This window comes from Lampris incognitus, chromosome 5 (assembly GCF_029633865.1).
Source record: "Lampris incognitus isolate fLamInc1 chromosome 5, fLamInc1.hap2, whole genome shotgun sequence".
NCBI lineage: Eukaryota > Metazoa > Chordata > Actinopteri > Lampriformes > Lampridae > Lampris > Lampris incognitus.
The window spans coordinates 32,743,821-32,765,315 of NC_079215.1; the positions used below are offsets into that span (position 1 = coordinate 32,743,821).

A 21,495-nucleotide genomic window follows, 5' to 3' on the forward strand; every position below is an offset into this window, starting at 1 on the left:
TCAATAAGGGGAATTATGTATCCCAATAACCACTACACACGTCCCCCCAGAATTCGCCTTAATACGAAAAGTCAGTGTGGTGAGGGGGGCGGATCTCTCTGCCCCAACGGCTCCGCTGAACAGGAGCTGGGGGCTGGTTAACCGCAGGCAAAGCAGCAGAGTCCTCACAGCTGGACCGGGGAAAGGGAGGGGCTGGGGAAGCAGGGGGCGGCTCGCTGGGGGAGGAGGGCAGGGCCAGACCAACAGGGCGGTCTAAGTCCAGGTGAGTAGGCTTGAGGCGGTCCACAGAAACCCGCTCCAGCCTGCTGCCAACCTCCACTACAAAGTGCTTATCTCCAGTGTCCCGTACCCGAAATGGGCCATCGTAGGGTGGCTGCAGGGGACCACGGTGCACATCGTGACAGATGAAAACATACTCCGCCGACCGCAGCTCCGTGGGGACATAGGACTGAGAGCCGCCATGCTGAGAAGTGGGGACCGGTGCAAAAGCCCTGGCTTCCACCTGCAGCGCAGTCCGTTGGCAGCTGGCGGACCAGGGAGCTGTGGCGATGGGAAGGAAATCCCCCGGGACCCGAAGTGGTTGTCCGTAGACCAGTTCGGCGGATGAGGACTGGAGGTCCTCCTTGGGGGCCATCCTGAGCCCAAGCATGACCCAAGGCAGTTTGTCGACCCAGCGGTCATCCTTGAGGGTAGCCCGCAATGCGGCCTTCATCGAGCGATGGAACCTCTTGACCAATCCATTAGCTTGAGGGTGATACGCTGTGGTGTGATTGAGCCTCACCCCTAAACCCACGGCGATCTCCTCCCAGAGCGCTGATGTGAATTGCGGCCCTCTGTCCGAGGAGAGGTCAGATGGGGTGCCAAAGCGGGCGACCCAGGTTCCGATGAACGCTCGGGCAACCTCAGGCGCTGTCGTGGACGAAAGCGGGACGGCCTCTGGGTCGGCGGCCTGGTCAGCCGCCATCTGGCTGTAGTCGAGTCCCAAATGGGCGGCACCAGCGATGGCCTGGGAGAGACAGTTGGCGACCGGGTTGGACTTCCCAGAGACATGCCTCACGTCGGTGGTAAACTCTGAGATGTAGGCCAACTGTCGCTGCTGGCGGGCTGACCACGGCTCTGCCACCTTGGCCATCGCGAACACCAGCAGTTTGTGATCGACGAAAGCCGTGAACTGACGGCCCTCCAGTAGGAAACTAAAGTGCCTAACAGCGAGGAAAAGGCCAAGCAGCTCACGATCAAAGGTGCTGTATTTGCGCTCTCTCAGGTTCAACTGCCGGCTGAAGAAGCCAAGCGGCTGCCATGCGCCGCTCACCCACTGCTCGTAAACCACGCCGACAACATAGTCCGAAGCATCCGTCGTGATGGCGATGGGCGCTCCAGACACAGGGTGTGCCAGCATCGCTGCATCAGCCAGGGCGGCCTTCACATCCTTAAAAGCCTTGTCCCTCTCTGCAGACCAGTCCACGGCGTGTTTGGGGGCTGTGCCCTTCAGAGCCTCATATAGGGGGCAGAGGAGATCGGCAGCCCGGGGGATGAACTGGTGGTAGAAGGACACCATGCCAATGAACTCCCGGAGGGACTGGGCCGAGTGTGGGCATGGAAAGTCTGCGACGGCCTCCACCTTAGATGGAAGGGGGGCCGCCTCGTCCTTGGTGACCCGGTGGCCCAGGAAGTCGATGGTGCTCAGACCAAACTGGTATTTGGCCGGGTTAACTATCAACCCGTGCAGGCTGAGCCTCTCGAAAAGGGCTCTGAGGTGGGACAAATGCTCGGACACGGAGGTGCTAGCGACGAGGATGTCATCCAGGTACACAAAGAGGAAAGGCAGGTCCCGCAACACTGAGTCCATGAGGCGTTGGAAGGACTGCGCGGCGTTTTTAAGCCCAAACGGCATGCGCAGGAACTCGAACAGTCCGAACGGAGTTGTCACAGCCGTTTTGGGGACATCAGCGGGATGGACGGGCACCTGGTGGTATCCACGGACGAGGTCCACCTTGGAAATATCACTTTCCCAGCCAGGTGGGCGGAGAAATCTTGGATGTGAGGGACCGGGTAGCGGTCTGGTGTTGTTGCGTCATTGAGCCGACGGTAGTCACCACATGGACGCCACCCACCGCCAGGCTTAGGCACTATGTGGAGGGGTGAAGCCCACGGGCTGCTGGAGCGACGGATGATGCCGAGGCGCTCCATGTTCTCAAACTCCGCCTTGGCGACAGAGAGCTTGGTCGGGTCGAGGCACCGAGCTCGGGCGTGCACCGGCGGGCTAGTGGTGACAATGTGGTGCTCAACCCCATGTTTGGTCGTAGATGACGAGAATGTGGGCTGAGTGAGGTCAGGGAACTCGGGAGAGAAGATGGAGAAACATGTCCTCATTGGAAAGCATGCTGGACAGCCTGACGGAGCCTGTATCGCTGAGTGCACACGCGTGTGAACCGAAGGTGATGGCGTCAATCAGGAGTCGATTCCTGACGTCCACCAGCAGCCCATGAGCACAAAGGAAATCTGCACCGAGGAGGGGAAATGCCACGTCGGCGGTGACAAAATCCCAGCTGAACCGCTGTCCGTTAAAACACATGTCAATGTGCCTTGTGCCGTATGTACAGATAGAGCTGCCGTTAGCAGCTTCCATGGGAGGGCCGTGAGCGCCCGACAGGGCGTCCACCCTTGATGCAGGTACGACACTCCTCTGCGCCCCAGTGTCGCATAGGAAACGCCGCCCCGAGATGGAGTCTTGCAGGAAAAGTAGCCTGTTGTCCTCCACGCCGACGCCCATGGCCACTAGTGAGCGCCGGCCTTGGCGTTTCCCGACGAGCTGAAATTGCACGGGGAGGTGCACTTTTTCGCCTTGGCCCCGAACTTTGCATGGTAAAAGCACAGGCCGGGCTCCTGTCGCCGACCGGGGGTTGCCGCGGCGACCACCATTGAGTCACCAGGTGGTGGCGTGTGGGGGTGGGCAGGGGTGAGCGCGGACGCGCAGTGCTGCTGTTGGCTGGCCAGGAAGAACTTGTCAGCTTCTTCAGCTAGCTTGCGGCAATCGGTAATGCTGGTGTTAGCCAAAGCGGCCCGCACCTGAGCAGGCAGTTGTCGCAGAAACAGTTGGACAAAGAGGAAATCAGGTGTGTGCGCCGGTCCCAGCAGATTCAGCATTTTGTCCATGAGCTCGGATGGCTTGCTGTCACCCAAGCCTTGCAGAGAAAAGAGACGGTGGGCCCTCTCGGCGTCGGAAACTTCAAAAATCTTCAAGAGGTGATCTTTGAGCCCCTTGTATTTGTCTGCCGCCGAGGGATTTGTAAGGAGACTCACCACTCTAGTTGCCGCGAACACCCGAGCGCCAATACCACGTAGTAGTATTTAGTAGCATCGTCTCTTATTTTGCGGATAGCAAACTGCGCTTCCGCCTGGGCGAACCATGTCGTTGCCGATGACTCCCAGAACTCTGGCAATCTGAGAGAAACCGCGTTGATTTCGTCAGCCATGTTCGTCTGAAAGATTGTCTCTGATAACTACCAAGAGACAAACGTCGGCGTCACCAGTGTAGAGGAGCTCAAGCAGGAGTCGTGACAACTTTCTCTTTCGGCTACACAACGTGCACCATTTATTCCTTCACCCATAACAACAACAACACAAAAACCCGCGCAGCGGAAGTGTATCGCAGTAAACCCGAACCGAGAAAACAGCAGCTGTAAAGCAACGTTCCTACTAGCTCAATAAGGGGTATTATGTATCCCAATAACCACTACAGTATAATATTTTGTCAGTTACACCTACTTAGTGCTGTTGAACAACTTTGAAGCCTTTTCGAGAGGCTTTGTATAATGTGCCCAATGCGGTTTTAAGTGATAGAAATATTGTACAGTATAAAATAACTCAGGTTTTTATTTTGCTGCCACAGGCATTGCTGGGGAAAAACAGATCAAATGATAGATAGTTCCTGTCTCTCTGTCAGTCGGAGCATGAGAGGACTCAATAGCAGACTCCAGGACAAAGTTCACCTTGCAAATTCTTTAGTAAAAACTAAAGATTAAATCCATGACAAAGGGGAGAGCAAAGAACATAAGCTGAAGCCAATGCAAAAACTCAACTAAAGACACAATGCAGGTGGGCTATGTTCAAATCATACAAGCACTATATTTAAGGCAGAGGGCCTTGCTGTGAACACTTTTCAAGATAATCTGGCAATAAACTGAACCCATGCTGGGCCTTAAATACATCCATCCATCCATTATCTGAACCGCTTATCCTGCTCTCAGGGATGCTGGAGCCTATTCCAGCAGTCATTGGGCAGGCGGGGAGACACCCTGGACAGGCCACCAGGCCATCACAGGGCCCCCCCACCACACACACACACACACACACACACACACACACACACACACACATTCATACCTAGGGACAATTTAGTATGGCCAATTCACCTAACTTACATGTCTTTGGACTATGGAAGGAAACCGGAGCACCCCGACCCCACGAAGACACGGGGAGAACATGCAAACTCCACACAGAGGATGACCCGGGATGACCCACCAAGGTTGGACAACCGCGGGGCTCAAACCCAGGACCTTCTTGCTGTGAGGCGACCACGCTAACCACTGCGCCACCATGCCGCCCCCTTAAATACACGGCTATGATATTAATTGGGGACAGGTGTGGGCTGAAATGACGTGAGTGCAGCCTAGGCTGGAATCTGGGTCTCGACTACCTTACACACACACACACACACACACACACACACACACACACACACACACACACACACACACACACGCTTGCTTGCTTGCTGGTAGTCTATCGAATCCACTGATGACATCCTTCCTCGTTAACAGTGTGTTCTTTGATGACTGTAGAGGCCAATTCTTGATCCACAAGTTTTATTGCACGTTGGGCTATAAGAAGTCTCAATTAGTGGGGGCAGGCATGATTGTGTCTCCTTAGTCTTTTCTCTTTTTTTCCACATTCCTCTCAATTTCCAGCTGTTCTATACCTCTGTGGCAGATCTCCCACCAGTTGGAACGGTTGATGGCAATTTGCGCCAGTCTCAAGGGGTCAATACAGCACTTCTTCAGTGATATTTTTAACTGGTCTTTGTATCACTTCTTCTGACCACCAGCAAACCGGTGGCCAAGATGAAGCTGTCCATACAGGACTTGACGTGGCAGGTGTTCTTGAGGCATCCTGATAACATGCCCAAGCCAGTGCAGTTGGTGTTCAGCGACCGTGGCTTCTATGCTCTTGCAGTATGTCGTAGCAAGAATCTCAGCATGAGGAACATGGTCATGCCACATGATCCCCATTATTCGCTGCAGACACCTTATGTGAAATCGCTCCAGCAACCTTAGGTGGCGGCTGCATGTGACCCAGGCTTCACAGCTGTATAGGAGAGTTGTGATGCAGACGGCTTTGTAAATGACAATTTTGGTGTGCAGGTGGATGTGTTTGTTTTGGAAGACCTTACATCAGAGTTTGCTGAAGGCTACAGAGGCTCGTTCAATTCTATTGTGAGTGTCGTGATCAGGGTTGCAGCCCTCAGAATGATGTTGTCCAGGTATTTGAAGGATGGAGCAACTGAGATTAGTTGGCGTTCTATAGCAAAGACAGGCATAACGGGTGGGGGGCTGGACCTCCATTGGAATAACACCTCAGTCTTGGTGGTGTTAATTGATAGACCCAGCCTGCTGTAGGCATTCACAACTGCGGCAAAGATGGTTTGCAGGTCTTCTGGTGTGTGAGCTACAAGAGCGCAATCATCAGCGTACTGCAGCCCAAGGACCTGCACTGCAGACAACTTGGTGGTTGCCTGGAACCTTTGTATGTTGAAGAGGTTTCCATCTAGCCTCAAGTCTATTGTGATCCCACTACTATCTTCTAGATCTTTATGAAAAAGTTTTGTGAAACATAGGAGGTAAATGTTGAAGAGTAACGGTGCCAGCACACACCCCTGCCTCACTCCAGTGCATACATTAAAAGGCGCCGATTCCTGCTCTCCTATGGCCACCCGTCCCACCATCCCATCATGGAACTGTGATAGAATGTTCACAAATTTGCTTGGAAAGCCAAACTTTCCCAGGATTTTCCAAAGTAGCTCTCAATTCACACAGTGGCAAAAGCTTTGGCGAGGTCGACAAAAATCATGAGAAGGTCAAGTCATGTCAATTTTATTTGTATAGTCCAATTGTTTGTGGTACTTTTCTTGTAGCTGTCTTACTGTGAAAATCATATCCACAGTACTCCTGTTCTTCCTGTAACTTCACTGTGACTCTGGCAACAGATGTTCTGTCAAGTGCATCACCATCCTGCATAGCATGACCTTTGCTAGGACCTTGCCTGCAACGGCTTGTAGGACTATGCCATGACTGTTGCTACAGACAGACTTGTCACCCTGTTTTTGTACAGGGTGACAATTTTAGCACCCTTCCATTGTTGAGGGACACTCTTCTGGTCTCAGACCTGCAGGATGTACTGATAGAGCATTCTGGTGCACAAGTATCCTACTTGTTTTATGAGTTCTGCTGAGACACAAGTTGATAGCTGCAGGAGTTGATAGCTGCAAGTACTTCTTGAAAAGTTGGTGAGTGGTCAAGGTCTGGGATGGGCAGATGAATTCGCAGCTCTTCCAGGATGGATTGGTCAGTTGGTGAGTGCTCGTTAAGTAGGGCTTCAAAATGTTCAGCCCACCTTGCCAGGATCCGCTTTTGGTCTTTCAGGGTTGTCAGTCCGTCCACTGATTTTAAGGGTGTGACAGAGCAGTTCCGAGGGCCATATATAGGCTTTGTAGAATTGTAGAAGTCATGCATATAATTTCGGTCAGCATATGATTGCATCTCGTGAGCTTTGTTTATCCACCATGTATTTTGCAGAGTGTGCAAGGTTGTTTGTACCTCCTTATGTGCTGTTTGCCACTGCTGTCGAAAGGTGGTGGTGACAATACTGAACCACAGGCTTGGACCCAAAACACAGACTCAGTCTCAGTTCACAAAAATCAGTCCTTTTAATAAAAATGAGGTCGGTACACAGGTGATCAGATAACAAGGCAACAGTGTCCAAATCGGCAGGCGAAAGGCGAGGTCAAAAAAGGCAAAAACAGGTCAGGAAACTATAGGACTCAAGAAACTCACACAAGGGGAAAAATGCTGGAGCGCTGTCACAAGGAACAAGACGAACTGGCACAGAAGGAAGGGAACACTAAGACTATATACTCTGGAGGAGGGGAGACAATGAGACAAAAGTGCAACACATTAGGGCAGGGCAGGTAATCACACAGGAGGGAGACACATGAGGGCAGGAAGTAAAGGACCTGAAATGAGACAAGAGGTGAGTGTCAAAATAAAACAGGAAGTACAAGACAAAGAACACTGGGAGAAACAAAAGATAACGTAACTATCCGGACGGGTAGTGACAGTACCCCCCCCCCCAATCTACAGCCGGCTCCAGAAGCCCAGGGTCGCCAGGGTGGGCCCGATGGAAGTCCCGGATGAGGGAGGGGTCCAGGATGTTGCTAGCCGAGATCCAGGAACGTTCCTCCGGGCCGTATCCCTCCCAGTCGACCAGGTATTGGGAGCCCTGGCCCGCCAGGATCTTGCGGACAGTGTAAACAGGGCCACCATCAACGAACTGGGGGGGAGGATGGGGCCTGGAGGCAGGGACCAGAGGGCTAAATGGTAATGGAATTTCTCGTGGTTACACCTCAGATCGAAAGTCAGTCCAGACCAGTTCTTCATTTGCATTTGGATATCGGTCGTGGCCCAAAGTGGTTTCTAATAACAGAAGTTCAACAAGAATGCAAGTGCAGAACAAACACATGGTCCCACAATGAAAATATAATTTAGTCAGAAGTTAAAGAGACTTCACTACAAAGCAAAGGATAATGAAGTTAACGAGTAGATAGGAAACCCCATTAGAAATATCCAACCTTCCACCATTAAGGTGCAGCACATACAATTTCCCACTGGCAATATCAAACTTTTCTCTGGGGAAAATGTGGTTGAATCAAAGAATAAACTCTGCATATTGGCAACAAAATGAGAATATACAGATAAGAGTGGTCTATAGATGTCAAGGGAAAAGCCAAAAGACAGTGTCCAGCTTCATTAAAAGGCTTTCATAGATAAGCTTTCATTTTTTTGTGGTAAATATGAGGAGAGTGGGTGTCGCAGTGGTTAGTGCGGTTGCCTTACAGCAAGTAGGTCCTGGGTTCAAACCCCAGGGTAGTCCAACCCTGGTGGGTCTTCCTGGTTGTCCTCTGTGTGGAGTTTGCATGTTCTCCCCGTGTCTGCGTGGGTTTCCTGTGGCGTTTACAGTGTGGGTTATCTTGTATTTCCTCAGCGTTGTAACTAAACTATCGCAAACATTAGACAAATTCAGCCAGCTTCCTCAACATGACTCACAGGAAATGATGACTAACACTTGTGAAAATAAAAGTCTTGTCAAAATAAAAGTCCACCCATCATTATGCCTTAAAGGCAACCCCCCCCCCCAGTCTGGCCTCTGTGAGGTCACCACTCGGCCTGTGAACTAATTGGGTTTCTGAACATCAGTCTTTAGTTAGAAGTAAGACGACTTCTGAGATTGGTCTGAGGAATTTATTTCAACGTCCTTAATCCGAGGTCTTTAATTCCACCTTTCTCACTCTCCCATCTTCTCCAGGGAAGGTCTTTGTAATTATATGTAGCCATTGGTTGGTTCTTGCGGGCAGCTTGATCGTCTTTGAGAAGGACAATGTCTCCTTCTTGCAGGTTTTGGGGAAACTTGGTCCATTTCTTCCAGTTCTGTGGACAAGTACTCTCGACTTCAACAGTTCCAGAATTTGTTGGCCAGAGCCTGTACTTGTCTCTACTGTTTGATGAGGTCTTTCTCTGTAAAGTCTCCTGTTTAGTCTTCGTTGAAGTGATGCAAAGCGTTTGACCGCTTGTTCTCGGTTGTTAAGCAAGCATCATCGCGGCTGTCTGAATGGGAGTGGGGCTACCCAACTATGTGACTCATTTCTGTAGACTTCATCTATCTGATTCAAGAAAATCTAATTTTCAACTGAAGATGCCAGCTTGTTGTCATGTTTGGTGTGATTAAATATGGTTTGTCCGAACATCTCTTCTGCAGCCTTACTGGACTCTGAGATCCTGTCTTGCACCTCCTTGCCATAATGAAGACCTCTGCCTTAAAGTCAACACACCTGCCTTAGACCATGTCACCAGAGCATGTGCACTCCCTCTCGCGTCGACACCAGTGTTCACAGCAACAGTCGTTACCTCAGCACAAAGAGGAGCGCTCATTCATGTGACAACGGTGGGGTCAGCGGAGACAGCAGATGTCTCCATGGTAACTAGCGGACAGCCTGATCCAGACTTCAAAATGACCCCAACAATATTGCTGAATAATTGTCTTGCACGGGGCAGCCCTTATTTGTACTACTCCTCCCTGATGATTTTAACAGTGTGACATCTGTTACACCCAATAGAAGTTTTCTAAATAAACTGCTTGTTCTGTGGTTTTAGTTCCAAAGCAAGAACAACAAAATGTAAGTGATTTAACAGCAAATACCCACACACTGACATATACACACCCTTAGCCCCCCCCCTCGTTAACCTGAGAGGAAAGTGAGAATGGTGACAGTGATGGCGTAGTTTTTATTTGAGTCTATATTATTTTGTGATGCGAAGCCACAACAATGGCAGTCAGTCATAGATTAATGTATCGATAGATCAACCTCAGCCTGATTTAATGGCACAAAACCTGATACTACCGTGTGGTCTTCAGTTGATCTGTTGACATATCCAACAAAGTTTAGGAACTCAATTGAAGCACACAGCTAAGTGAATTTTTTTCCCCACACTGTGGCCACTTTATTGAACAAAGAAAGAAAGCTGTCACTCGTATAAATTGCCATTTTGCGGAGCAACCTGCAGTATTTAAACAATACCCTTCAAAAGACTGAAATAACAAAAATATTACCAGATTACATTTGCGCATTGTCTAAACTGACGTAACATTACCATACATTCCCATAACGCTACACTCCCTTTGCCTTATAACACACACACACACACACACGCAGATACTTTTTTTGCAAACTGATTGTGATTAATCATTTTAACTACTGCCTTTTTCATAAATTGTTTTTCCAATAGCGTACAATATTAGATACAGTAATATGAACTATATGATAACAATTACATTAATTATTGTCCTTTATTATTCATGCTAGCTGTCTGTACTGTCATGTAGTATTATCAGGAAAAGTCAATTGTTTAAATCTTACAGCACCTTAAAACAAACCGCAGGTACCTATTCCAGGTATTGAATGTGAATCAAATTCATTGAAATGGATGTGTATGTATTTCCTGTAGGATAGAAATGAAGGAGGCTGAATTTACAAGTTCTTGCTGTTGTAACAATTGTCATATGGAATAGGCTAGTGCTCTTTAAAAGAGTAAAAACTCTTACATGTTTCCTGCCAATGATACCTGCAATTGTGTCTTGTGCAATTGTAATTGTGCAGTTGTGTTTCATGTTTATAATGTAAACGTGTTTGTACGGGAAAGATGTTGTAAGATATTTGTACAGTCATACACATATGCACACACATTCATACTTTTGTGCAGGCACTGGTTCTGTATACTATTGTTACAGTGAAAATGTGTTTTACCAAAGTATGCCAGTCTGAAAATTGAACAAATGCTTATGATTTGTGTGTGAAAATCTGCTTTTGCTGCTTTCTCTTTTGACTCCATTCTGTCCTAATCCTAATCCATTTAATCACAAAGACTGATGTCAACAATGATGTGCTGCATAGGAAACCCATTTGTAAAATGACTATGAAGTTAATATGAAATATCGTTATAGTGTTTTTTTTTTAGTTTTTTTTTAACTATTGTCTTAAAGATACACTTTGCTGTAAAAAGCTTTGGCCTTAGATGGTCCCGATCCAACCTAACATACTGTATGAAGTCACACAATCAGGATAAAAACAACCTGGCTCTGTACTCCCATTCTTCTATCATACTGTTTTGTTTACAGTGCGGTCATCTACCTGCACTCCATTCATGTACGCTACTATTTACACAGTAATGTGTAGCATGCTGAGGCGTGGTATCAGTATTTGCCTTAGTCCATCAGCAGTGGTTTCCCCAGACCGGGGAAAGAGCAGAGGGGTCGAGGCTTTAGTTACATTTGGTGGTACCATGGCAAGTGCTATTCACATCACAATACAAAGCAAGTCTCGCACACAGTATTTCCATTCCGGGCACATTCTTAATAACTCTTCACTTTTACACGACTGCTCTTTTCATTGTTTTTTTTTATGAGTTGGAGCGAACAGGTAGAGATTCTGATTAATGATGATTAGCTTGTGAACACAGAAAAAGATACCACTATCGTCACCAGGACATTGCTGGCCAGGTTAAGGGTACAAGAGCCAGTTGTTGTTGACCTAGAGAAAAAAATGGAAAGAGAGAGAGAGAGAGAGAGAGAGAGAGAGAGAGAGAGAGAGAGAGAGAGAGAGAAATATATTACTGCAAAGATATTATTGCAATACTGTGATATCCTACAACAGACTTTTTTTGTTCATTATCAAGTAATTACATTGAATTTTAGAGTTGAAACATTTATTGATCAATCAATTAGTTGATCAACAGTAAATTAATTGGTAATCAGTTATTGTTTTAGTCAACTTTCAAGTAAAAATAGCAAATATTTATTGGTTAGCACTTCACAAATACCAAGATTTACTTGCCGTTGTCCTCTTGCCTTTCTACTCATAGCATTATATGATGAATGCTTTAGGATCTTTTTTTTTTTTTTTACTGCTGAGCAAACTAAGTAAACAGTTTTAAGACATATTTGGTTCTCTGGGAATTTCTGACAGGCATTTGTCATTATTTTTGACATTTTTTAGACTAAATGATAAAAAAAAAAATGATAATGAAAGTAATTGTTAGAAGCATCCCTGCTGAATTTAGAAAAACCAAGTCTTACCAAGAAGATAGGTAACAGTTGTGATAGCTGAACATTTTCTTATGTTTTAGGACAATCTCAGTGTAACGGTAACCGTCATTATTGTGGGCCTTTACTTCCTCCACCGTGAACACTTCAGCTGGCGATAACAGCATTCCAATTTGCCCTTGATTGCATATGTTTTCCTTTACACTGAGCACAGAGCAAGAGGTGATATTAAACAAGGTTCCATCTTCTATATCAGGATCTTCCAGTAAATCCATGTTGTCCTGCTGTGCTTCAGTGAACCTGCCGAATCGTATCTCTGCGCCCAGCTTAGCATTGTACTTTGTTGCTGAGAGATGGTACAAAGTCTGACACTTCCCTTTATTCAGCAAATTCATAGAATCCATTAGCAGGAAGTGGAAAGACTTGAAGTGGAAGTTGGAGGCATAGATGGTAGCATTCTCACCCATGGTTTCCACATCATTGTTGAAGGACTTTCTGAAGTATGGGCTACTGTGTGTGTATGCCAGCAGTGCAGTGGTGTGTTCTTCTACTCCTCCGCGAATCAGACTTTGACACAGTCTTTTGGTCACCCATGTAGTTTTAAATGCTTCACTGTTGCTCAGTTCCTTGTTTAGCAAGTTTTGTGTGACATCTTTAAGGACTTTATCCCGGCATCCGATGTATTGGTCATCTACAGCATTTGGGACCATGCCCAGTTCTTTAGAAGCCACTACAGCCTATAATTAAATAACTGAGATTAACAACATGCAAAATATAGTTGACATAGTAGATATAGTCCTTGACATGTTATGCAACAATACTGGATTGTTGGTGTTCAAGAACATAAATAGGGAAATTAGAAAAAAAATCTCTCTGGAACATTTGACTTACTTTGCAATAAAGAACTGTGGCAAAAAAAACGGCAAGGATCCTCTCTCCCTTGTGATGCATTTTGCCAGGGCTGTTCACTCCTCTGATCTAGAGACAGCTAGAGGGAATAAAAGACAAACTTCACAAGAACTCATATGAAGCTCAATCATGGCAAAGGAAAAAAAAAAAAAAAAAAACGTTTCATGACACAAATCCATTAACAGTGTTGTAAACACAACCTGGATCGCTTTTCTAGTTAGTTTATATGCCCCAGTCTGGTTGAAACCAGTCTGCTGAAATCAGTTTTCCTCCCTGGATTCCGCAGTGCACACACCAAAACCTCTTTCCCTTAAAATAAATAAATACCAGATAAGCCTGATACGGAAAAGGAGTTTGAGATATAAGCACATACCTCTCAAAGTGTTTCATCCGTTTGTGCTCTTGGATATCAACAAGGAAGGATATGGATACAGATGGGAGGCTAACAGCAGACTGCAGGGGCGTTTCTGCATGATCAAGACCACTAAGTGTGGGACGGCAAACTATTTTTTTCCCCCAACCAGGCAACTCCCTTTCCTTGCCATGAAAGGAAATAACATGAGGAGTGGCAAATGAGTCTAGTTTTCCCCCCTTTTTTTTTCTTCATAATGGTTAAGCTCAGAACTGAAGAGCCGCATGAAGTAGCGATTTTTTTATTTTAATTTCTTTGGGTGTGTGTGCAAGTTTTGGGGTTCACGCTCAATCCACAAGTCAGTCTTTGTCAAATGCAGTTTATACCACTAAAATAGAGCTGACTTAATATTCAGAAAAAGTGCATTACTTGTACAGAAACAGAAGCTATGTAGAGATAAGACCCTATGAGGCTTCATTCAGGGTCAACCATATGACGTAAACAGGAGTTTATACCTACATGTAATGCTTAAGCCAATTCATACTACGCCAGTAATGAGAGACGACATCAATGAATCACACAACGCAGATGGAAACGTAGTGAGGGCCCCATTCCCTGCCAATGCAGCAAAACCAGGATCCTGATCACAGCAAAGGGGCCGTCGAGAGGGCACAGACCCACACATAAGCGGGTTATAGCGTCCCTGAGAGTGTCTCGGCGCTCATCGTCAATGAGACTCCGTCTGAGGTCAGAGCACTCTGCCTGTATGGCAAGCCAGGCCGACCTGTTGGTGAAGGGCAGAGGTAGGACAGGTCCCATGTTCACCCTGGCCTGGAACGGACCCACAGCGCCGTTATATCCTTCAAAGTGGGGATCAAACACTACATCAAACTCTATAATGTTTTTCTTTATAAAACAAATATTTGCTCTTCAAAAAGTATTTTTCCAAAAATTAGTCTTGAAAAAGGGGGGGTCGTCTTATAATCAGGGTCATCTTATATTCGGAACAATACTGTATTTAGCAAAACACTCACTATATATATTATATATGTCTATGGTTCCAGTAATAGACATATAAAGAGTAGACGCCGCATTGGCTGTTGGGGCGCGAGAAATACGGCCGCCATCTTGGACCGGTCATCCTACGAGTTGCCTAGCAGCAGAACACACGACTGAGAAAGATGCCAGAACACTGTTCAGCATATTCCTACTCCAATCGACAGACCGTCGAAAACAGGGCTCGGGGGATTGCTTGTCACAAGTAAGATTGAACATCACTATTGGTTGTATTTTGTGAATATAATATTACTGTACTGTATTTATGTCCAACTGCGAAATCGTAGCCAGCTAGCTAGGCTATGCTCAGTGCCGGTGTTCACCCGGCTATGAACTGAGACTTTATAAGTCATATTCCATAACACTGACTTTACAACTGACAAAAGAATGCTATTGTACAAATAAAACAATATTAAAGTTACTGGTATTATATTGACCAGCGAATTTTACACAGGTGGCACAGACTGTATTATTCACATGTAATTCATCCTAACAACAGTAAGATAGGGGAGAACCGGGCTGAAAGTAACACGCCGCGAAATTAGCAGAGCTTTTTTCGAAGGAAACAAAACATGATGTGATGCAATTAAGTCAGTGTGTGTGTTTATAAGACCTCTCCCTTCTCCCAAAAAATTTGCGCGATACGCAGTTATTTAAAAAAGTTATAGTGCGAAAGCTGTCCTGTGATGTGTGCCGTGCGAGCCTTGTCAGAGATGCTGTCCCATCATCATTTGACGAGAGCTACCCGCCACCTTCTAGCCCTGAAACACAACGGCGGCCTAGTGATTCCATCACAAGGCACAGTGAAGGTTTGATTTCATTATCTTGTTTTAAAAAATATTTTAATCTTTGTATATTAAAGTTGCTTTGTTCTTTGTTCTTATTTTCTCTGTTCTGTAAAGTGTCTTTGAGCACTGTGTAAAGCGCTATATAAATATAATGTTGTGGAGTTAGAAAACAACGAGACAGGAGACGTGAGAGTAGACGTAGTCGAGGTAGTTTACTAGCTCCAACTTAGCATGTCATACATTTGACAACGACACTGAACTGTGAACCGGAAGCGGAAGTGCATTATCTGACCCCTCGCCTCTTCCCTTAAAGGTACACCGTCCTCTTAGGTGAATGTCTTTCGTTATATAGATGTGGGTCACCACACAGGCCCCCCCAGAATTCACCTACACAAAACAATGCAACACAGCAAAAGTGCAAGTCATGAACATAAAAATAGACTCTACAACAGAACAGTCAATGACATAGTGCAAAGTCACGGGGAAAACAGGTGACGAGTCGGGGGGCGGACCCTGCGGCCATAACGGCTGCGCTTCACAGGAGTGGAAACAGATGGGGCCGAAACCCAGGCAATAGGCGGGGCCGAAGCAGGAACAGAGGCAGGTGCCAGGGCCGACCTAGGAGGGCGCCCCCGCCGCGGGGGTAGGGCCAATTGCATTGGCTCCCAAATGTCCAAGTGTGCGGGCTTGAGACGGTCTATAGCGACCCGCTCCGGCCTGCCCCCCATGTCCACCACAAAGTTCTTATCCCCCGCCTCCAGGACGCGGAAGGGCCCGTCGTATGGGGGCTGCAGCGGGGACCGATGGCTGTCGTGCCTAATGAAGACGTACCTCGTCGATGGCAGATCCTTGGGGACGTAGGACCGGGGGAGGCAGTGTTGAGACATTGGAACGGGAGCGAAGGCACCGGCAGCGCTCCGGGACGCACTGAGGTGAGAGGCGGCCGACCAGGGAGCCGTAGCATCCGGAAGAAACTCCCCCGGAACCCGCAGGGGCTGGCCATACACCAGCTCAGCGGAGGAGGTCTGGAGGTCTTCCTTCGGGGCCGAACGCAGGCCGAGCATGACCCACGGGAGCCGGTCCGTCCAGTCGCAGCCAGTGAGGCTTGCCTGCAGAGCGGCTTTCATGTCCCGATGGACCCGCTCACAAAGTCCGTTGCTCTGCGGGTTGTACGCCGTAGTGCAGTGGATCTTCACCCCCAGGTGCTCAGCGACCGCTGTCCAGAGCTCCGAGGTAAACTGGGAGCCCCGGTCGCTCGTGATGTCACCAGGCGTGCCGAAACGGGCCACCCAGCAGCCGATGAACGCCCGTGCTACCTCTGCTGCCGTTGTGGAGGACAAGGGAATAGCCTCTGGCCACCTGGTGGCCCTGTCCACAATAGTGAGGAGGAACGTATAACCACGGGAGGGGGGCAGGGGACCCACCAGGTCAACATTGACGTGGTCAAACCGCCTCTCTGGAACCACAAACGGCGCCAAAGGGGCCTTGGTATGGCGGTGCACCTTGGCGCGTTGGTACGCCACACATGAGCCGGCCCAGGCTCTAACATCCTTACGGAGCCCAGGCCAAACGAACTTGAAGCTCACCAGCTTGGTCGAGGCCTTCACTCCCGGGTGGGAAAGGCCGTGGACGGTGTCGAAAACTCGGCGCCGCCAGGAAGTAGGCACCAGGGGGCGCGGTTGACCGGTGGAGATGTCACAGAGGAGGGTGGTGTTGGCTGCGTCGAACGTCACGTCCTCCAGCCGTAGCGCCGTAGGGGTCGACCGGTAGTCTTGAACGGTCGTGTCCTTGGCTTGGTCCGCTGCCATAGCGGCGTAGTCGAGTCCCAAGTGAACGGCGTTAACAACCGCCCGTGAAAGGCAGTCGGCGACGAAGTTATCCTTGCCCGACACGTGTTGTATGTCCGTGGTAAACTCGGAAACCGCCGCGAGATGGCGCTGCTGACGCCCAGACCACGGTTCTGAGGTTTTGGCCATACAGAACGTCAGCGGTTTGTGGTCCACGAAAGCGGTGAACTGTCGGCCCTCCAATAGGAACCTAAAGTGTCTGGTTGCGAGGAAGAGACCCAGTAGTTCCCTATCAAAGGTGCTGTATTTGCGCTCACTCTCACGGAGTTGTTTACTGAAGAACGCCAACGGCTGCCAGCCCCCCCCCCCCACCCACTGCTCACACACGGCCCCCATGACGTAGTCGGAGGCATCCGTTGTAAGGGCTATGGGGGCGGCAGGCGATGGGTGAGCTAGCAGCGCAGCGTTGGCCAGCACGGTCTTGGCGGCCACAAAAGCCTCGTCCATCCCCGAAGACCAGTCCAGCTCGTCCTTAGACTTCTTACCCCGCAGGGCCTCATACAGGGGACGCATGATGTGGGCGGCACGGGGCAGGAAACGGTTATAAAAGTTCACCATGCCCAGGAATTCCTGCAGCGACTGTACAGTGCGGGGGCGGGGGAACATGGTGACAGCCTCAACCCTGTGGAGTGATGTGGTGCCCGAGGAAGGTGATGGACGACTCCCCGAACTGACACTTAGCTGGGTTGATGATGAGGCCGTGTTCGCTGAGCCTGTCGAACAGCTGTCTGAGGTGCGTCATGTGTTCCTCCGCCGACGCGCTGGCCACGAGGATGTCGTCTAAGTACACAAACAAAAATGGCATGTTGCGGAGCACAGAATCCATAAGGCGCTGAAACGTCTGCGCCGCCCCTTAAGGCCGAAAGGCATACGTAAGAACTCAAAGAGCCCAAAGGGTGTGATGACAGCCGTTTTTGGGACATCCAGTGGGTGGACCGGCACTTGGTGATACCCCCGCACTAAGTCGATTTTGGAATAGATGGCAGCGCCCGCCAGGTGGGTAGAGAAATCTTGTATGTGCGGTATGGGGTACCGGTCGGGGGTCGTGGCATTGTTTAAGCGACGGTAGTCCCCGCACGGGCGCCAACCCCCGTCGGCCTTAGTAACCATGTGAAGAGGGGAAGCCCACGGGCTGTCAGAACGGCGGACAATGCCGAGGCGCTCCATAGTCGAAAACTCCTCCCTGGCTATTGCGAGCTTGGCCGAGTCGAGGCGTCGGGCCCGGGCGTAAACTGGGGGGCCCACTGTGGTGATATGATGTTCCACGCCGTGCTTGGCCACCGCCGAGGAGAAGGTGGGTGTGGTGAGCGCGGGGAAATTTGCGAGCAGGCGTTGGTATGGATCCCCGGTGGAGAGTGTGTTAGCGAGGCACAGCGCTCCAGCCCCCCCAAGCGTGCAGGGGTATGACGCAAAAGAGACGGCATCAACCACGCGACAGTTTTTAACATCCACCAGCAGGTTGAAAGCACAGAGGAAATCCGCACCTAGGAGCGGGGTGGATACAGCAGCCATCACAAAGTCCCAGCCGAAACGTCGGCCGCCAAAACACACGTCCACATGTCTGACACCATACGTCCGAATGGACGTGCCATTGGCGGCGTCCATCTGGGGGCCGTGACTGTCGGTCATCGTGTCCACAGCTTGTGCTGGTAGTATGCTGCGTTGAGCGCCAGAGTCAACCAGCAGCCGCCGGCCCGACAAGGAGTCTCTGATGAACAACAGCTTGCAGTCACGGCCGGCGCCCATAGCCGTTAACGAGCGCCGGCCTTGGCGTTTCCCTGAACCCTGTAACTGCAGGGTTTGCAACACTGTTTTGCTTTTGCCCCAAACCTGGCATGGTAATAACAGAGCCCGTCGTCAGGTTGGCGGCGGGCTGTCACCGCAGCCGCGGTGTCCATATAGTCGTACACAGGTGGTGGTGGGGCGGTCTTGTAGGATAGCAGGGCATGCACAAACTGGAAAACCAGGAAAACCCTGTCTGCTTCAGCAGCCAGAGAACGGTAGTCCTTGGAGGCGGCGAGAGGAGAACTGGCCAGTGCTGTGCGTACAGGTGCGGGGAGCTGCCTCAGAAAAATGTGTGTGAAAAGAAAGGCCGGATCAGCCGATCCCAGCACAGACAGCATTTTTTCCATTAACTCAGACGGTTTGCCGTCGCCGAGGCCATTCAGGGACAGTAAACGGTCTGCCTTCTCCAGCTCTGACAGTTCAAATAGCTTCAGGAGTAATGTCTTTATAGCATCGTACTTGCCAGCAGCTGGCGGAGCTTCCAACAGTGTCATTGCTCGCGCCGTTGTCGATGCGTCTAACGCCGCCACTACGTGGAAGTACTGCGTTGCATCCTGCGTTATCCCTCTCAGCTGGAACTGGGCTTCTACATGTTGAAACCACGGCCGTGGATTATGCTGCCAAAAGTCGGGTAGCTTCACAGTAGCGGCATAAATGCTAGCGTTAGCAATAGCCATGTTGTTAGCACCGGCGTCTTCATTGTCAGACATACTCGTATTAGTAGTTCGATCACGCCGGGGTCACCAATGTGGAGTTAGAAAACAACGAGACAGGAGACGTGTAGTAGACGTAGTCGAGGTAGTTTACTAGCTCCAACTTAGCATGTCATACATTCGATAACGACACTGAACTGTGAACCGGAAGCGGAAGTGCACTATCTGACCCCTCGCCTCTTCCCTTAAAGGTACACCGTCCTCTTAGGGGAATGTCTTTCGTTATATAGATGTGGGTCACCACAATGTATTATTATTATTATAAGGTGCTGAGAGCTGCAGAGAGAGTGATTCGCCAAGCTGCAACAAAGAAAACTCCAAAGCTGTCTACAGTCACCCACATCGTCCGAGAGGAGATTGGCACGGAGGATGTTTTTCTGCTTGGGAAACACATTGAGGAGACACAGTTTGGCATCGACAACCACCACTACAACTTGTCTTTTGTTGTGTCTGTGTTTCTCAAGATAAGGTTGCACTGTTATGTATGCACACATCGACAGTACTGCATTTGATTTGGTGCTGTTCTATTGTGCTGGGATCGATTGGTGATGCCTGCGGGCTCTGGGTTGTTTGATCGGGTCTGCCTTTGATGCTGTGTCAGTCTAAATAAAGAATGCCACGGAGAGGTTGTGTCGAGCGACAGCGCTGTGTCCTGACGTGATTTAAAAATACAATATTGGCGACGAGGATGGCTGATATCTCCCTCCCACCACCTGCCCCCTTCCTGGCATTACCTGGCGAGCCTCCGGTACCATGGACTCGCTGGCTACATAGTTTTGAAAATTACATCATCGCCTCAGGGCTCGACGACGTGAGCCAGGCTAGGAAGACGGCTCTGTTGCTACACTGCTTGGGAGCAGAGGGTCATCGTGTGCTCGGGTCTCTGGGGAACGTCACAAGCTTTGCCGAAGCTGTGGGACTTATGAGCACCCATTTCGCTGCTCCACAGAGTGCCCTCCTTCGGCGATTTATATTCCGTCAGCGACACCAACTGCCTGGTGAGTCTGTGCGAAAGTACGTAGCTAATTTGCGAGGGCTAGCTAGCTCATGCAAGTTTGGGGCGCTTCAGGACGAGATGGTTCGCGACCAGCTAATCGAACACACCAACAACGCAAAGGTGCGTGAGACTCTCCTGCTGGAAAAAGACGATCTGCTGCTGTCCAGAGCAATTACCATCGCACTACAGGTTGAGGGAGCAGCTGAGTGTGCTGCTATGCTAAATACACAGCAAGTGGCCACCTCCAGTCAAGTTGCCAACGACTCCTCCCTCTACTCACGGCTGCCCCTCGGGACGCAACCCAACCAGAGCGAGGCGGGCGCCGACTCCACTGGGGACGTCTTGCAACTGCAACGACGGCGTTCTCGGCCCCGCCCTCAACAGTCCTGTGGTAACTGTGGGTCTTGGTCTCATGTTTCAAGGGCTCAGAACTGCCCTGCCCGTGGCCAGACATGCCGTAGCTGCGGTAAGCACAATCACTTTGCCAACGTCTGTCGATCTTCCCCGGCTGGGTCAGAGGGCCACACCCCCCAGTCTTCAACCGCCGTCATTCACAAGGTGAGCTCTGGGCCAGTGTCATTCAAATCATGCACAGTCAACATTAATGATGTGTGCATCCCCCTGCTGTTGGACACCGGTGCAAGTGTGTCTCTCCTGAATGTTGATACCTACAGTCAATTTTTCAGTTCACTGCCACTGTCCGCACCCTCAGCTGTCCTCTGTGGGTATGGTGACTCCAAAATCGATCTGGTTGGCTCTCTCCAAATGACTGTCCGCTATGGAACCAAGCTGGTGCCCAATGCAGTTTTTCATGTGGCACGCCGTGGGGCCAACCTGATGGGCCTGGACCTGTTCTCCGCTCTGGGGTTCTCCCTCTTAGACACAAGGGGGGCAGCAATCCTGACTGTCGCCACACCTTGGCAGCAGAAGTGGCCATCGCTGTTTATGGGGCTGGGCTGCCTCTCCGCCTTCACCCATCAACCTCTCCTCAACCCTGCTGTGAAATCTGTCATCCAACCACTGCGCCGCATCCCGTTAGCTCTCCGTGATGGGGTCTCCGCCGAGCTGCAACAACTGCTGGAAGCTGGCATCATTGAACCGGTGGACGCGTCACCTT

At 49.6% G+C, this 21,495-nt stretch overlaps 1 protein-coding gene across 1 annotated transcript; it reads right to left on the reverse strand.

Moving 5' to 3' along the window:
• Positions 1-9,513: 9,513 nt before the first annotated feature.
• On the reverse strand, positions 9,514-13,350 carry si:ch211-145b13.6 (T-cell ecto-ADP-ribosyltransferase 1). The gene is made up of 4 exons (XM_056280030.1): positions 13,214-13,350; positions 12,823-12,919; positions 11,965-12,668; positions 9,514-11,419 (listed from the first exon to the last, which is right to left on the reverse strand). The coding sequence occupies exons 2-4, from the start codon at positions 12,880-12,882 to the stop codon at positions 11,332-11,334; spliced, it is 852 nt and encodes a 283-aa protein (XP_056136005.1). The 5' UTR covers positions 12,883-12,919; positions 13,214-13,350; the 3' UTR covers positions 9,514-11,331.
• Between the last annotated feature and the right edge of the window lie 8,145 nt (positions 13,351-21,495).

Coding starts and splice junctions, on each gene's coding strand:
- si:ch211-145b13.6 (XM_056280030.1), bottom strand. CDS start 12,882: ATGCATCACAAGGGAGAGAGGATCCTTGCCGTTTTTTTTGCCACAGTT. Junction 12,669..12,822: donor CCACAGTTCTTTATTGCAAA/GTAAGTCAAATG, acceptor ATTTAATTATAG/GCTGTAGTGGCTTCTAAAGA. Junction 11,420..11,964: donor AACTGTTACCTATCTTCTTG/GTAAGACTTGGT, acceptor TTTTTTCTCTAG/GTCAACAACAACTGGCTCTT.